A 15729-nucleotide genomic window follows, 5' to 3' on the forward strand; every position below is an offset into this window, starting at 1 on the left:
CAACACGTCGTGGCCTTCTACCTGGGGAGAGAGTTAGTCGGAGCAAGGACCCAGATCACTTCACAGCCAGAGCATCTGGGGGCAGAGAGGCCGGGGGAGATGGAACTACATCAAAGCACACTGACTGCTCTCTCCCTACCAAGATTTCCCAGCTGTAAAGGGACTGCTTATTTTGCATGAATTTCCTGCAATTTGGGGATTGTTAAGTTTGGGTTTAGCCTCTCCTGCCAGCCTCTGAGTTTCCATACAAGCTTTGCCCTGTGTACAGACATTCCCCAATCACCAACATTTTCTCTCCTTCCACAAAACTTGCTTCTGCCTGTCACCTCGCAGGAGTGAATTAATGTCCAGACCTGACTCCTTTTCCTCCTCTACCTGCATAACGATGTGCAATAATCCACCAGAAAGGTTCAGACCCATACGTGCCAGAAACACAAGACTGGGTGGTCTTGGTCCTGGTGCTCTTCGTCCCACCTCTCCCCTTCCCTTTGGTTATTACCCTCATGCATCGTCACACCTACGGTCGGCAGACTCTTGGGTGCAGGGACAACAGGAAAAACCATCGCCTCCACTTCCACGTCCACTTCCAGGGTAGGACAACAGCTACAAACACACGTGCCGGGGAGACCAAAGCTGCCAACAGTCAGACAGACGCTGCCATGTGCAGGTCTGGCGCCTTGAGCCCCAGGAGAACAAGCATGCACCCTCACTCCGAGCAGCTGTCCCACAGCCCACTGGGACAAGCGGTGCCTCTTCCCCTCCATCCCTGCTAGATGGGTGCCCGAAGGTCACTGGAGTCCAGTCCCAGCTGAGATGCCAAAGCTGCCATTGTGGAATGGCCTGCACGCGGTGCTCGCACTGCTCAGCAGCTAAACCCAGAGCAACCGGCTGGCTAAGAAGTCAGTTCCTTTGCCCAGGAGATGCCCAGTCCTGCAGCCAGGGAACAACCCGCTCTTCTTTTTAAGGGTCTTGATGTTCCTCCAATCCAGCCAGCCTTTGTTCTGCCATGCTGCTGTCTGCTCCTGGTCATGAAACTCCTATTTCACAGCCCTGTCGAGTGATTTTAACTCATTGCAATGAAGTTGTATTGGTTTTTGCTTCCATCTGAAGCTGAATAACACAGCCCTGGGCCCCCAGCATATTAGTAAAGCTTCTAGATTATTTTTAACTGGAGAAAAACATGTGTTGGGTTATACATGATGATGCACCTCACCATCTGCACCCTGCTTTGCAAAATCCTGAATCCGCTCGTGGCTGCAGCACTGCTTGAGACCGAACTCCTGCACAGCAGCACCTTCACTGCTCAGCACCGACAGCAAAAGCTTCTTGCAGGAACGCCGAAGTCACGGCTATTTCAGACAAGGCCTGAAGAGCAAGTAAACAGGAAGCGGGAGGAGGGCCAGTGTGCCCCCTCCCGCCGACACAGCAGGAACAGCTTGATTTCGTGAGGCTGGGCGTGCAAGCCCTCCAAGGGAACGGCTGCAAACAGGACAAGTGCCTGGAGGAGAACACATTGCTGCGTGCTCGCCAGTCCCCTTGAGGAATTCACACCTCCCGAGGTCACCGAGGATAATGCTGTGGCTGAATTTTATTTTCTATTTATTTATATTTTTATAGTGCTGGATAATTTTATGACCATTAATAACATTTACAGCAATGCTAGCAAGGCCCATGAAATGGGTAATCAAATGCCCTGCTTCAGGCCAGACACGGGCAAAGCGCACGACGACCCTCTCTCCAGAAAAGGGACTGCGAACAAATAGGGAAACTTGTATCTTTAAGAGGAAGAGCCTTTCTTTGCCTAAGTTTACTTATAATTAGAAAATAAAGGGCTGGTGCTCCTAGCAAGGCACACTTTTCATTTTGATCACAGAAAAATGTGGATTTTGGGTCAAAAATTAGGGATTATTGATCAGAGAAAACCAGGATCCCTGCATATCAGCACAGCTCACCCCAGCGCTGGGCAGGACAGTTGCAGGGAGGGAGGAGGATCGGCGTTCATGGGCAGGGGGCTACGCTGCCAGCAAACAAGAAGCCCGGGGTTGTTTTGTGATGTGAGGGAGCTGCGAGGCCAGAGCACGGCTGGAGACGGGCTGGTCTCGTCTTGCCCCCATGCCTGCAGGCGGGACCCTCCAGGGTTTACGCCATCAGTCAGCTGCAGCTCTGTGTCGGAGGCGTAGCACCTCGCTTCTCTTCACACTGCCGTGACGGCCGCCCTCCTGCCCCTGTCCCAGCTGCGGCCCGCAGCGCTCCGCTCCCCCATCGCGCTTCTCGCTGCAATGGCCAAGCGCCTCCCGGTCGGGCACGGAGCATTGTGACTGGCATCCGCCACATGGTTGGTCTCCTGCCCTCTCCCAAATCACGCAGGTTTCACGAAAGGTTAATTGCCCTCAGACAACATCAGGAAAAAATACACACCTCTTCCACCTGGCTGACTAAGGAGGACATCTTGCGGCTCATTTGGAAAAAGGAGTAGCAAGTTTCAGCGCTTGGTAAATCATCATCATAACCGTTCCGGCTGGACGGATCATCTCAAGGACACGGCTCCAGAAACAACAGTGACCGACCTGACGGTGGCTGCAGTTCTTCAAGGGTCTGTGCTGGTCCCCTCTGCTCAGACGTGCCGTTTTGCCGCCGTCCTATTCCAACCCGGTTTCCCTCCACTGAAGCGCCCCTTGATCTGTCAAGACAGAGGCTGAGAAGAGGGAGAGACTGGAAGGGGTGTAATCCCTTCTTCAGAGATGAGAAACTTGGGCCAGGGAAGGCTTCCTGCAGTAAGGGCTCACACTGCAACGGACCACAGAGGCTGAAAAATGGGCACACGGGAGGGAAAGGGGGTAGCTGCGCCCCACCGTGTTGGCTCTGTTGTGCTCCTCCCGGCACTGGACTCTGACCTACGATGGAAAATGGGGCAGGGATGCTGGACGCACGTGATCCGGAGAGGATGAAGGGAGGGCACTGACTACATGATGCAGCTGAGTAGGGGGAGTCGCTTTGCCAGATCAGGTGGGGTTTGGAGACGGCAGCTCCCAGGTGCCCCACAATGGAAACTCCCAGACCAGGCCAGCAGGCAGCCGGGTCACTATTCTGCACGGCCTCCCTGCCGGGATGTCTGGCAGCAAGATGCCTTGTACTGATGCTGAAGAGGGAGTGCTCAGTGCCACGAATGCCAGGGATTTTGGTGTAGGGGACCAGTACGCTGCCAGGGGCCATGCAATCCTTGTGAGAGGAGAGGACCGTTCGGGCCAGGTCTCTGGTGCTGGGATATCCAAAAGATTAGGGTCTTGGGAGGAGGAACCAGGAGAGATCTTGGGCCTCGTGTTCAGGGCTGGGGATGGTGACCCATGTCTGGACCCCGGTTCTGACGCTTCCCCCCTCCTCACAATGGCACCAAGGATGCGGGAGAGTTACGTGGAGGGGAACCTCTCCGGAGGACGTGGGGCAACGGCAGCCTGGCACCAAGGTGGCCTGAACTTCTCTGGGCTTCCCAAAGATGAAGGCTGTGCTTGGTGGGGACTTCAACAAGAAAACCTTTAGCCATGTCACCCTGTCGCAGCATGGAGCGGCGGCTGGACGGCAGCCCTGGCCCTGGACCATCACGTGGTGAGCATCCCGCAGTGAATGGCAGGGGGGAATCGTGGAACGGGCCGCGAGTCCAAGACCCACCCACCCAGGAGCGCATGCACACCAGCAGACTCTCCTTATGCCTCAAGGCGGTTGTTGGTGCCTGAAAGCTTACAAAGAACAATTTTTCCAACTAGTTAGTTGGTCTCATAAAAGAAATCCCATCGACCCAAAGACCCTCGCCCACCTGCATATTAAGGCTTTCAGAAAACAGAGCATTAACCCCGGTGGAACTGGCCCACGGGTGAGAAGTCCTACAACATCTCATGGAAACCGAGGAAGCCGCCTTAACCCAACGAGGCCTGACTTGAGCGTATCGCATGACTCTTTCCTGAAAATACAGAACGCAAAACAAGTAGTGGAGCAAAAGATTTTGCTTTTGCCTGAAAGTCCCAACCCCTCTGGGACGCTCATGGGCTGGCCCGCCACTGCGAGACCCCCAGCGCAGGACCCTGTTCTTCGTAACAAGCACCTCCCAGCGGGCGCTGTTTCCTCCAAGACTGTGTGCAAAGCTGTACAGCAGTGATTGCGGGGGTTGAAATCAAGGCAGTTTACAGGCATTTTTTCCCAAAGAAAAGTTCCAGGGACCTGCCAGGAAAAACAGAGCCAAGCAAAACAGAGAGCGACGACCCCAAACAACAGCAGACGTTTCCCCAGGTTTCTCCTCCCGAGCCACAGCCTGGACCTGCATACAGATACGGTCCATTAAAGAGGACTAAGACTGCAAGTACTCCGCCAACACAGGAGGCGGATGAATGACTGCTGCGTGTCTGAGATTCGGTCTTGTTTTATGTCAACTTATTCTGTAGCACTGCAGTCATAAGAGGCAGTTTTTATAGCCCCGTAACCAAATGCCATCATTAAGGTGTAAAGTGCTACGTTCTTAGAAGTGGCACTGTTTTGTAAGAGAGTGGTTGTGCGGTGGTGGCAGGGGATTTCTGTGTTGGGGAAGGGGCTTGTAACAGATGCTAAGAACATGCTCTGCTTTTAAAAACCCATGTTATGTTTTAAAAACCTGGCATCACCCAATGCTTGAAGCAGTTGAAATAAAAGGGGAAGAAGAAGGAGTCATATCTCAGCGGTAGCAGATTCTTCCAGCTGGGCTCCACTGTCGAGATGATCTGTCTGCATAAAATGACTTGCAAGGTAAACGCCTGTCGGCCAGATGGGGAGCACGTTGCGACAGGCTCCCAAAGGGACCCCAGAGCTCACAGCTGCCCCGGGCAGTGGCCACGGCTCGCACCGCGGAGGTCCTGGCACCCGGAAGGAGCAGAGTCTGCAGCCCTGGCCAGTGTTACAGATTAACTGGCTACAGGGCCAGGGCGATGTCCTGCATGAAAAATGCTTCCATTACTTTAGCCTCCATAAAAATTAACTTGAAAAGAAAAGGCATAGTTATCAGCACCCCAAGCTCCATTTTGTCTTGAACCACGGTAAGGTGCTTTCCCGGCTCTAAATCGTGACTGCACCGAATAACAGAGTGTAACCTCTGAGGAGCCACGTCCCACTGTCACGTACAGCAGTGCCTGCTCACAGCGACCCTCGACTGTCTACGCTGGACAGATTTTAAAAAAATTATTAATATATTTCATGTTCCAGGTCAAATCAGATCCAAATCATATTGACTGAGCAGAACTCAATTGTTCCCAAAACCATATGGGTCGAGCAGGCCAAACTCAATCGTTCTAGGCACCGTGGATGGTGCTACGACCGGCGAGCATCCTCCGTCCCAGGCTCTCACCCTAGGACTTCAGATGCTCCCAGATCCATTGGCAGGTGTCCCGCGTGCAGGCCTTGGGATTCGGATGCCCCCACCGAGATGCTTGACCTGAGCCGCACCACCTACTTGGCCCTCTATGCCGGACCGCTGCGGTGAACCCTACGAGGCACGGGGGCCCACGGCAGAGCGCTTCGAGCTCCCGGGCGCTGCACCGCCAGCCCGAGGGGGGCCGTTCCCGGGCAGCAAACCTTTCGAAACTGACAGGACATTGTGGAACAAGACGGGGCTGTGTTAAGTCGGGATTAAACCAGGACGCGGGTGCTTATCCCATTACCTGGCTGAGCTTTTGCGGCTCCTTTGTTCCCATGGGTCTTTTGCTTGCTTGTTTGCCTCTCCCAGCACTACTGCCTCCAGACCCCTCCTGCCTTCTGCACGCTCATCTCTCTCTCCTTGCACACCGCTTTGTGCACGTCTGTTCACAGCACACGGCAACGTGAACTTCAGCCCACGAAGGCTTGTGCTCCATCTACTTACTTTTATTAGCCAGTAAGGCGCAGCCCTACCGGCCCTCTCTATCGAGCCTCACCGCCAGCAAAGCGTCTCATCCTGGCACCGTGCACGGGGGGAGGAAAGCTCGACGGCCCGTTTCACGGACGAGGGACTGACCCACAGAGATGACGTGACGGCCCAGGGCGGTCTGTGGGGCGAGGCGGGGACTGCGTTTCTGAGCCCCACTCTGTTCACTTCCTGACCATCTTTCCTCCACGGAAAGAAAGAAATCACTGAAGCGGCAGCTCTCCTCAGACACCCTCATTAGCACTAGCGCAGACACCCATCACCCTGGGCTGGCAACGCTGGGAGGCAGCCGCAGGTAAAGTCAAGCCCATTTGCTCTCATCGTCTACATGCCGCAGCGTATTTTCAAGTACGCAGTGCAGCCCTTCGCAGGCCGGCAGGGGAACGGCTATGGCAGGGGCAAGCTTCCCTCCATCCCTCCAACCTCCAGTGCTGAAACATCAGCAGCGCCTGGCCACATCCCGGCAGGACCTTGCTCGCTGTCTCTTGCTTCCGGTCATTTTACCGAGCAAGTAAAGGAACAAGCGCCGCACAGGTTGTACGTGTGTGCAGTGACAACACAAAAACGCACCGGCCCTCCTCCCCGGTTCACCAAGGTCCCTTGGGGGCAGGAAACAAGGGATTTTCTGGTCGGTTCTAGACGTGGTGGAAAACACATTTGCTCCAAAAAAGGTTCAGAAATGCTGCATGTGGGGAGAGAGGGAGGGAGCTCAGGCTTGTAGCTCATCTAAGAGTAGGGCCAGAGGTGACTGGATCGCATTCACCAAGACCCCAGGTGGGGAGGAGCTTTCCGAGGCTAGAAACAGCCATTGCCAAATCATGGGGAAAATGTTCCTCTTTTCCAAAAATGCACTCCTGGCAATCTCTGGGGCCTGTCTCTCAACATGGGGAAAGCCATGCCGGGGATACCCTGGGCTCCTTAGTTAGCAAAGGCAGAGCGAGGCGCGTGGAAGCTAACAGAAGCTGAAACAAGCCAGATACGGACTAGAAAGAAGATGCCCGTTCTTCATAATGTGGTAAATGAAGCACTGCAACAGCTCACCTGAGGATGCGGTGGGTTTTCCATCACTTGCAGTCCTACACCAAGCCTAGGTTTTCCTTGCTCTCCTTAAACCGGCAGCTCTGGGCTTCCTGCAGAAATTCTTGGGGGAGAGGGCTTTGGACCAGTGGTGCACACAGGGATGGACAAGAGGATCATAGGAGTCCCTCTGGACTTGAATGCTGTCGACATTTTATAGTCAAAGAGATTTGCCACTAAAGGAACTGATACTAAGGGAGTCAAAGGGCATGTCTAAAAGCTGTTTTGAAAATTCGTACTTTCATCGAGCTCTTCAGTAAATGTTTGTGTAACTATAAAGGTACTGAAACGAATACCTGCGGCATTCCTTCAATACCTACCTAATATGTCAGAGCAGGCTTACCTGGGCATGTTAAATATACAAAGTATCTTCTGAGTTGGGAAGTTTGTAAAAGTTGGGAAGTTTGTAAAGCCCTGGGTTGCTGATAAATATTTGGGGGGGATTTGGTCTGATAGCTGCAGCACATGAATCTTCCTTCTCGTCCTTGGTGCAAGGAAGAGAAAGTTGGGGCCCCTCCAAGAGCCCAGAGGACAGTACAACCCGCTGGCCAATTCGTCCTCACTCCTGGGCCAGACCCACGGCGGCTCCCTCTGCTGCACACACGTCCTTAGGTAACAAGAACAAATAACTGCAGGAAGAAACGCTGCTCATCCGCCCCGAACCAGAACGAGGGAGCGAGTCAAGGGCAAAGCGAAGCGGTGCTCCAGAGCAAGCCGGCCCGCCATAGATGGGAGCTGCGTTGCAGCCTTCCCCGGGCGCTGAGCATCCACGGAGCACATCCAACTCACCTCCCAGGGGACAGCAGACACATGCAGACGCAAGGCAGCCCATTTTCTTACGATGCTAAACATTTCCTCGGTCCCGCTGACACACTCAGGCCCTGCGAGCACCTGGTCTGTTGTGGGGAAGGTGCACGTACAAACATGGTTTTCAGGCCTGTGCACTTGGCTCTGCCTTGGCCTGGCTGGGTTGGCTTTGCTGCTGGGGAGCTGAGAGCTGTTCTCATTGCAACTGGCTATCAAGAGCCCCAAATTACCATTGCAGCCGGGCCTTGCCACAGCACATGGGAGCCCTGGCCCTGCTCCATCCTCCCAGCTGTGCTTCTGCGGCAGCCACGGGAAGTGGGGCATCACAGTTTTCTTGCAACGGCTCTATACCTGGATTAGTTTGGCAGGGTGACCTGTTGCACCTTGCTGCCAGCACCAGGCTACCCTATACCGCGGGGGAGGACTGGATCTAAGCCCACCGTACCCAGCCATTCCCTGCCTGCCTCCGTCCCAAACCTGGAGGCTTTCGCACAATCTGTATAGTGATCTGGACTGACTTCCAAGCAGCTCTCCTTCACCTTCCCGTCCTGAGGGCTCCACCGGGGCAGGGAGAAAGAACAAAGCAGGTCACTGCTGCAAACATCTCCTACGACAGCGGTCCCATGGCTCGACAGATAGGCTTTTACGCGCTCAGCTGTAAATCTCTTCTCTTCCCCTTTCACTTCACTCTAAGGAATAAATCTTTATGCACCTACCTGCAAGAATCAGCGCAGAAAATGCGCTTTTAGGGAGCTTCACTACATTCATCTGAAGAGAAGCAATAAAGCCAGACAGGTGCCGAGCCAGGCCTGTGGCCCTGCCCGAGGAGAGCAGCGCCCGGGCACCTGGCCTGCCTCTCTCCGCATGAAAAGGTGCAAAATCTCAGACATTTAAGGGACCTCAAGACATTCCCTAACCCACTCTCCCTGCTAGAGCAGAGCTAGTTCCTTCCCGACAGATGCATTTAACCTGTTCTGCAAAACCTTTCAAGGAGACTCCATAATCCTGGCTGATCACCTCTTCCACCTGTCACCGTCCTTCTTGCTAGAAAGTTTTTCCTAACATTTAACCCAGCGATTCTCACCCTTGTAGACCCAAAGCACCCTTCATTTCCCTCAAGGCACCCTTGGAAAATGCCAGCTCTTTGCTCTCACTCCATTTTTTACTACAAAAATACCATAGAGCAATTCTTCTGAAGTTGGCAAGCCCACAACCAGCCAGAATATTTTTGGCGCTACAGCTTCCTCTCCAAAATCTCTGCGTGCAGTTTGCGAGTTGTCCAGTGCACCTAACGGCGCTCACACTGCGCGGCACCCCAACAAGGATCCCACAGCACCCGGGCGCCGAATCACTCATCTACCTTCATTCTCCCTTTGGGCCAATAAGCCAATTTCTTCTTTGCTGGGCATGGAAAGCATTTAGAAACCTCTGTACCCTTATGTGTCCCTCCTCAACCTTCAGCTTGCAAAGAACAATTTTTCAACTATTTGTGTTGGTCTAATAAAAGAGATCAGATTTCCCCAAAGAACCTCGTCTGCCTGTGTCCTTACACCAAGCTGGCTACAACCAACACCCCTCCTTAACCATCTCCTTTCTAAACTAAACAGGGCCCGTTCCTCATTGCTCAGGCTTCAGAAACCCCCTGCCCTCCATGTAGCCTTCTCTGGCCTCTCCCCTGCTTGTCTACACCTTACTTGAAGGTGGTTCCCCAAACTGGGCCCAGTGTCCCAGAAGAAGCATCTCCAGTGCCAGAGGGGAACAGCTTTCTCCTCGGCTGACACGGAGCGCTCCTGCTAATGAATCCCAGAACAAAATGTGCCTTTTTGCAACGCCATGTTGCTGCGGTCCACTGGAGCCTCCACATCCTTTGCAGCAGTCCCGCTGCCTGGGCAGCGATTCCCCATGATGTATGAAGATCTGGTTTCTTCTTCCAACTTCAGTGTTTTTTCACTTGTCTCTCGAGAATTCCCCTGTGTGGATATATGCCTTCCCCAATTTAATTAAGATCACTCCGAGTTCAGTCCTGGTCTCCAAAGGGCTTGCAACTCCTCCCAGCTCAGTGTCAGTGGCAGGTTTAAAGCTTACTCAATTTTCCATCATGACGACTACGTGGAGCAAGACCAGACGCAGGACAGACTCTTGTGGGACCCCTCCTGCTCTGACAGCAGACTACTGAGATGATAACTACCTCTGAGCACAGATTTTCAACCAGTGGTACTGTGCACTCAGCGAGGTGCCTCTGACCTACTGGCACTTCGTCTAGGCCAGTGGCTCTCAACCTTTTTTGTGCTGAGGATGCATTTGTAAACATCAATGGCCAGTCCTGAACCCAGTGCCCCTCACCCCAGGCCCCCATTGTGTGGGGCAGGATGGGTGTGTGGGGCCCCACACGGTCCCTTGCAGGCTTGGACTCTGCCAGCCTGCAAAGGAAAAGCCCCTATTTCCCATGTTTTTCTCCTTTAAAAGGAGAATCCATTTTTAAGGTTTGTTCGCAAGCCTTTCATATATGCTTGCGACCCACAGGTGGAGAAATGCCATACTTCCCCATCTGCCCATGCAACTGCCCTGTGCGACCTGTCTAAAAGCTTTACTAAAGCCAAGAAATCCTACTTCTGCTGCTCCCCCCACACCAAAGGGGGTGGTTACCTGGTCAAACAAGGAACCTAGGTAGGTTTGATGTACTTTGTTCTTGAAATATCCATGCTGGCTGCTTCTTATCGCCTGAGCCTCCGCTCTGTGCTTACGGATGATTGATCAGTAGTTTGTTCTGGGTCCTTCTGGGTATCTCGTTCAGATGGCCAGTCTGTGATCCCTGCAGGGGATCCTACTTTCCCTCTCTTGACAAAAGGTAGAGACTACGTTGCTCCTTCTCTGGACATCTGGCTTGGCACCCGTTCTACCTGGGATCTCAAAAACAACTACTCAGTGATTGCTTTGGCCAATTCCTTATGTATCGTGGGCAAATTTCACCAGGCCTGGCCCACCCGAATGCATCTAAATGTCCTTTCACCTGCTGTTTTCCTATTTTGACCTGTGCCTGCCTGCCGAGCGCAGGTCGGACCTCAGTTTTCAGTGCACAGCCGGAGCACCGCAGGTCCCAGTTACGGACGAGAGTCTGTCCCAGACTAGTAAAAGATGAGACCAAGGCTACGCCAGCGCTCTCCACCCCTCCCCATTGCCCAGCGAGGTCCACTGCAGTCTCCTCTGTCAGCTCTGTCCTCGGGGATGAGGGCAGGGGGCTGCCCCATGGACCATGGGGAACAGGCTACAGTGTTATATAACATGGTCAGGGATGGATTTTTTTAGGTCCAATTTGCCATTGTGCAGAAGGCCGAAAGCGTCCACTAGAGCCACCAAGGCACCTGTTAAGTCTCAGAGACTGAGCTGGAGCCTACATGTTAGGCAGGCGAAAACTTTCCCCTGCCACAAGAAAGCTGTCGGGGGGCAGATCTCAGGAGTTGGCCTAGTAAATCACCTGGCCCCTGGGTCCTTGAGGGAAGAGGTCCACGGGCACGTTGGGAGCTGGAAGCAGGAGGGGCAAGGCAAGAAGCCCGGCAGGAGGAAGGGAGCAGGGCTGCCACGGGGCAGGAGGGAGGTTGGAAAGCTGTGGGATAAGGGCAAGAAACAAGCCCTGCCTCACCCCTGCCCGTGCTCTCGCCGTCTTGCAATGGTGACAGGTGTCCCGCTTGCAAGCGAGCAATGATACTCGGTTCAGCCCTGAAAGGTGTGCAGCACCCTCCACACCCCTGACGTGAGCTCGACACCTCCCAGGATCAGGCTCAGATGAATTGCAAATTTGTACTTTGACCTCAAGAGAGCAAGAAACCCCCACAGAAACCCCAGGTCTGTATAAACAGCGCCGTTCGGCCACCTTCCACCGAGAAGGACACCCTGCGCCGTCGGACATGGGCCCGAGAAACATGGGCTCTCCAGGGCTTTCCCTCCTCAGCTCTTGTTTACATGTGTTTGTCTGAAGTTTTTTAAAAAAAAGCAGAATAAGAGAAAATGAGCATTTTAATTTCCCAATAAAATCTATGCCACAGTATGAGTCATTGTTTGCTTTTTTTACACTGGTTGGGAAAGGCCTTCTGGTTTTAATAACTAATACTGCTGAGTTCAATAAAAAGCACTTAATTTAATTTAATCCAAACCTTGATTAATGCCAGCTTCCCCTGGAATTTTATCTTTGCTTTAATTTGAGTCACCATGTTAAGGAACAAAAAAAAGAGAGCGAGCGAGACAGAAAGGGATAGAAGTCAATTAGTTCCTGCGCTTGTTTCTGGGCAAAAGACGGGAGAGCAGAAGATTGACAGGTAAGCTCCAAAAGTCAATCCTCCCCTGTCGCTTGGCCCGAGAGCGTCGTGTTTGCTTTAGCCTGGAAAAAAGCAACCGGCCGGCTCACAGTTCAGTTCAGAAAACAAAATCTTCCAGGGCCAATTAGGATCAGATTTCCTCGCTGGAAGGATATTGCTTTTAATGTGTTAATATTCCAGAGATACGCTACTGTTTAATTGGACACAGAGAGCCCCGAAAGCTAGAATGTTCTGCCGTAAAACGGCCGCCTCGTCCACAGGCTCTGTGACGGAGACACAAGGAACGAATCTAGGGCAGAGCCCCGGACCGGAGGCTTTTACCCTCTCCTCACACCGTGCGTGCCCATGTGCGAGTGAGCGTGCATTTGCACATGAAACGCAAGTAAGCTACTTGAAAGAATCGTTAGGCCGCAAAGTCCAACACTGAGTGAGGAACAGCCGGAGCGACGGTTCCTGCGCGCACTTAACGCAACGCCGTTCTCCCCCCACACAGCAGCATGGCCCTGCCCAGCGCCACGCAGCAAGTCTGGGCTGCAGCCAGGGCTGGAGCCCAGCTCTCCTGGATCCCCCACCAGCGCCTTACAAGCAAACAGACTTTCTCCTGCACCCCAGGCTCTCGCGTTATGCAAGGAGCTGGGCAGGGTCCTGCCCAGCCACAACTCTTTAATTGCAGGACCACGTGCTCTTGTAATGCATGCACGCAACAAGGCTGGAGGGAAGCTTCCCAGGACCCTGGCGTGGCCTGACTTCACCACTACACACCGTGTCTGTTTGCTGTTTTTTAGCATTGCTTTTCCTGCAAAGAAAACTGGCAAAAATAGAGCAGGTATTAATTAGTGAGCACTCACAACATGGGGAGCATGAGCCAGGACCTCTCGCTCCACGCCAGACCTCGCAAGTGATGGCTCATGGCAAGAGGCAGCTAAATCTCAGGTGGAGCAACCATCCCAGGGGTACCTGACACGCACTCGGGCAGCCAGTGCTAGGGAGCCCAGGAAGGCGGGCACTGGGGGTCCGCGGTTTCGTCTCAGCACTAACACAGACGTGGCTTAGACACGCTCCTTCTCAAGGGCAGCGCGGACGAGCAGGCAGGCTGGGACCACGCAGTGCAAGAGCTGGCTCCCCTTGTCCACCCTGGGCAGGGGGAGGTAGCTAGCCATGTTTGCCTGCTTGCAGCCATCACCATCTCCTCCTAGGCAAGGCATGCTGGGAGGGTGGTAGCAGAAGCAAGCCCCATTCAGAGCTTCGCTCCGGGTCTATCAGGTAGGAGACGGAGCAGGCAGACAGGTTGTGCTTGGCATCCCGGCCACAGCGGGGACATGCTCGTGGCAAGTGGCACATACAGAGCAGGTAATGGCAAGCCTGCCAGCCAGCTCTACGGAGCACTTGCAAAGGGTGACTTTAAAGTGTATGATGTGTTCTTGCGCGCACAAGGGCAAATGTTGGCACTCAAACCAAGCTCTGGCTAGCACGCAGAGGTAAGTCACTACCTGCACTCTGACAACAAGCTCTGGGAGGTCTCTGGTGTCGAGGAGGTGTGCAGGACCTCAATTTCACACCTCATCTAAAGGCAATTCCCGCCTCCCCGCAGCACAGCAGCCTTTGACACAAGACTCATGGATCTTTTCAGGATGGAAGAGAAAACCGTGGTCATCTACTCCACCCTCCTGTATCACATGGCCACTAAGGATTATTTCCTGCTTAAACAAGAGCATCTTTTAGAAAATCTTCCTATCCTGATGTAAACATTTCCAGAGGTGGGGAATCCCTTGGAAAACTGTTCCAACTGTTAAAAGTTGGCATGTCCTTCCACAGCATCTGATAGAGTGAGCTCAGGCTGACAAAAGCTTATGCTGTACATCTCCAATAAGGGCGCTTGTACACGCGATGCCATTACTACGTACACGTGATGAAAATGTCACTGTGTGTGGTTTAATGGTGTCACACTGTACACATGCAAGAGTTTGGGGGGGTTTAAATGAGTTTGCGTTGTTGCAAACCAAACTACATCCCACTGTAGTTTAGTTTGCAATGAGGCATTGAAGTTTTTAGTCACCTCACCCTCCTCCTGGCCATGGGAGAGGCGGGCAGGCTGAACCCAGAAGTGGCAAGGGGCCCGATCCTTTTTTTTTGGCTGAGCCATCCCGCCTCTCTCGTGGCTGGGGGGGGGACAAGCTGCGGGCAGGTTGAGCAGCCCCTGAACTGTGGGGACCCCGGTCCCTCCCTCTGCAGCAGCAGTGTCCCCCGGGGCTGCCTGGGCAGGCTGCTAGTAGGCCGGGTACTACCCCAGCTCAGGGTCGGGGAAGAATTGGATCGGGCCCGGTGCTGCCTCTGAGCTGGGGCAGCACCCAGCCCGCTTCCAGCCCACCCGGGTGGCTCTGGGGGATGCCACTGCTGCAGAGGGAAGAACTGGGGCTGCCTGCAATTCAGGGGTTGCTCAGCCCGCCAGCAGCTCACACTCCCACCCACAGGTAGGCTCTGCTGGAAAAAAAAGAAAGGTGGGGGATCGGGCCCTCTCTATAACGTGACAGAAAAATAAACCCCCACCGTTTCAATCTAGGGGCACAGAATGCAACCCTAAGGACTGACCCCCGTCATGCGTACAAGTGCCTGAAGACCCCCAAATCATCAGCAGTGCCAGACTGGGTCCATCTAGCCCAGCAGTGTGTCTCCGACAGCAGCACAACTGGAGCCACAGACACAGGGGAGAGCACTGAATGGGATTGTCTTTGGCATGACCTATCCCATATTTGATATCCTCCCTGCCACCCACCACGTGTTGCTCGAGAGATGCAGGAAGAAACAGCTCCAGCTGTTCTGTTCAACAGCCATTAACAGACCGATCCTCCATGAATTTATCCAGGCCCTTGTTGACCCTGGTTGTGCTTTCCGCCTCCATCACCTCCTGTGGGGCAAATCCCACCAGTTAATTATGCATTGCATAAAAAAAGTACTTCTTCTTGTTAGGTTTAAGCCTGTCACCTGCTAATGTCAATGGCTGGTGTTCCCCATTCAAAGAGTTCCCCATTCTCTTTGTCCACCTCCTTCATGACCTTACAGACCTCTATCGTATCTCCTCCCATTCAGCCTTCTCCTTTCCAAACTGAAGAGTCCTAGCTTTTTTAGTCTTCCCTGGTATGGCAACTGCTTAGCGCCCCTGAGCACACTATTGTGTAGTGTTATTATGCTACTGCACATTAAGTGTCTCTGTACCTTCTCTAATTCTCCTACATCCTTCCAGAGGTGCAGGGCCCAGAACTGCAAGTGCATCTTGGATAACGGCATGACGGCATGCTCCATTTTGTTTTCAATGCCCAACAAGTTATTGGCTTTTGTTGTGCCTGCTGCACAGTGAGCTGAAGTTTTTAGACAACTATCGACACTGCAAGTAAGCAAGGACGACTCCAAGGTATTTTCCTGAGCCGTGACAGCTAGTTCAGAGCCCAGCACTGTACATGCAGAGTTGCGGTTATTTTCCCCAGGTGCATTACACCTTGCACTCGTCAACACTAAAGCTTTTCTGCCATTTTTTTGCCCAATCATTTGTCTCCCTTTTAGTTCATCTGTAAGGTGCAAATCCACCCTGCCTCCTGCTGACTTTGAGACTAATAA

The 15729-nt window shown here is 53.3% G+C and overlaps 1 protein-coding gene across 12 annotated transcripts in view; it reads right to left on the reverse strand.

The window, feature by feature from the left end:
- The window catches only part of HPSE2 (heparanase 2 (inactive)), a 138955-nt gene that overhangs the window by 71668 nt on the left and 51558 nt on the right, over positions 1-15729 (reverse strand). Inside the window, exon 1 of one of the 12 annotated variants that reach the window (XM_090058793.1) lies at positions 518-578. The exons of the other annotated variants lie outside the window; for them this stretch is intronic. Coding sequence (XP_089914919.1) covers positions 518-563 — 46 coding nt within the window. The 5' untranslated portion in view covers positions 564-578. Of the gene's footprint in view, positions 1-517; positions 579-15729 lie in introns of those variants that run through there. 12 annotated transcript variants of the gene reach the window in all.

The sequence above is a fragment of the Crocodylus siamensis genome, chromosome 7, assembly GCF_052110815.1.
Source record: "Crocodylus siamensis isolate JL-2025a chromosome 7, ASM5211081v1, whole genome shotgun sequence".
NCBI lineage: Eukaryota > Metazoa > Chordata > Crocodylia > Crocodylidae > Crocodylus > Crocodylus siamensis.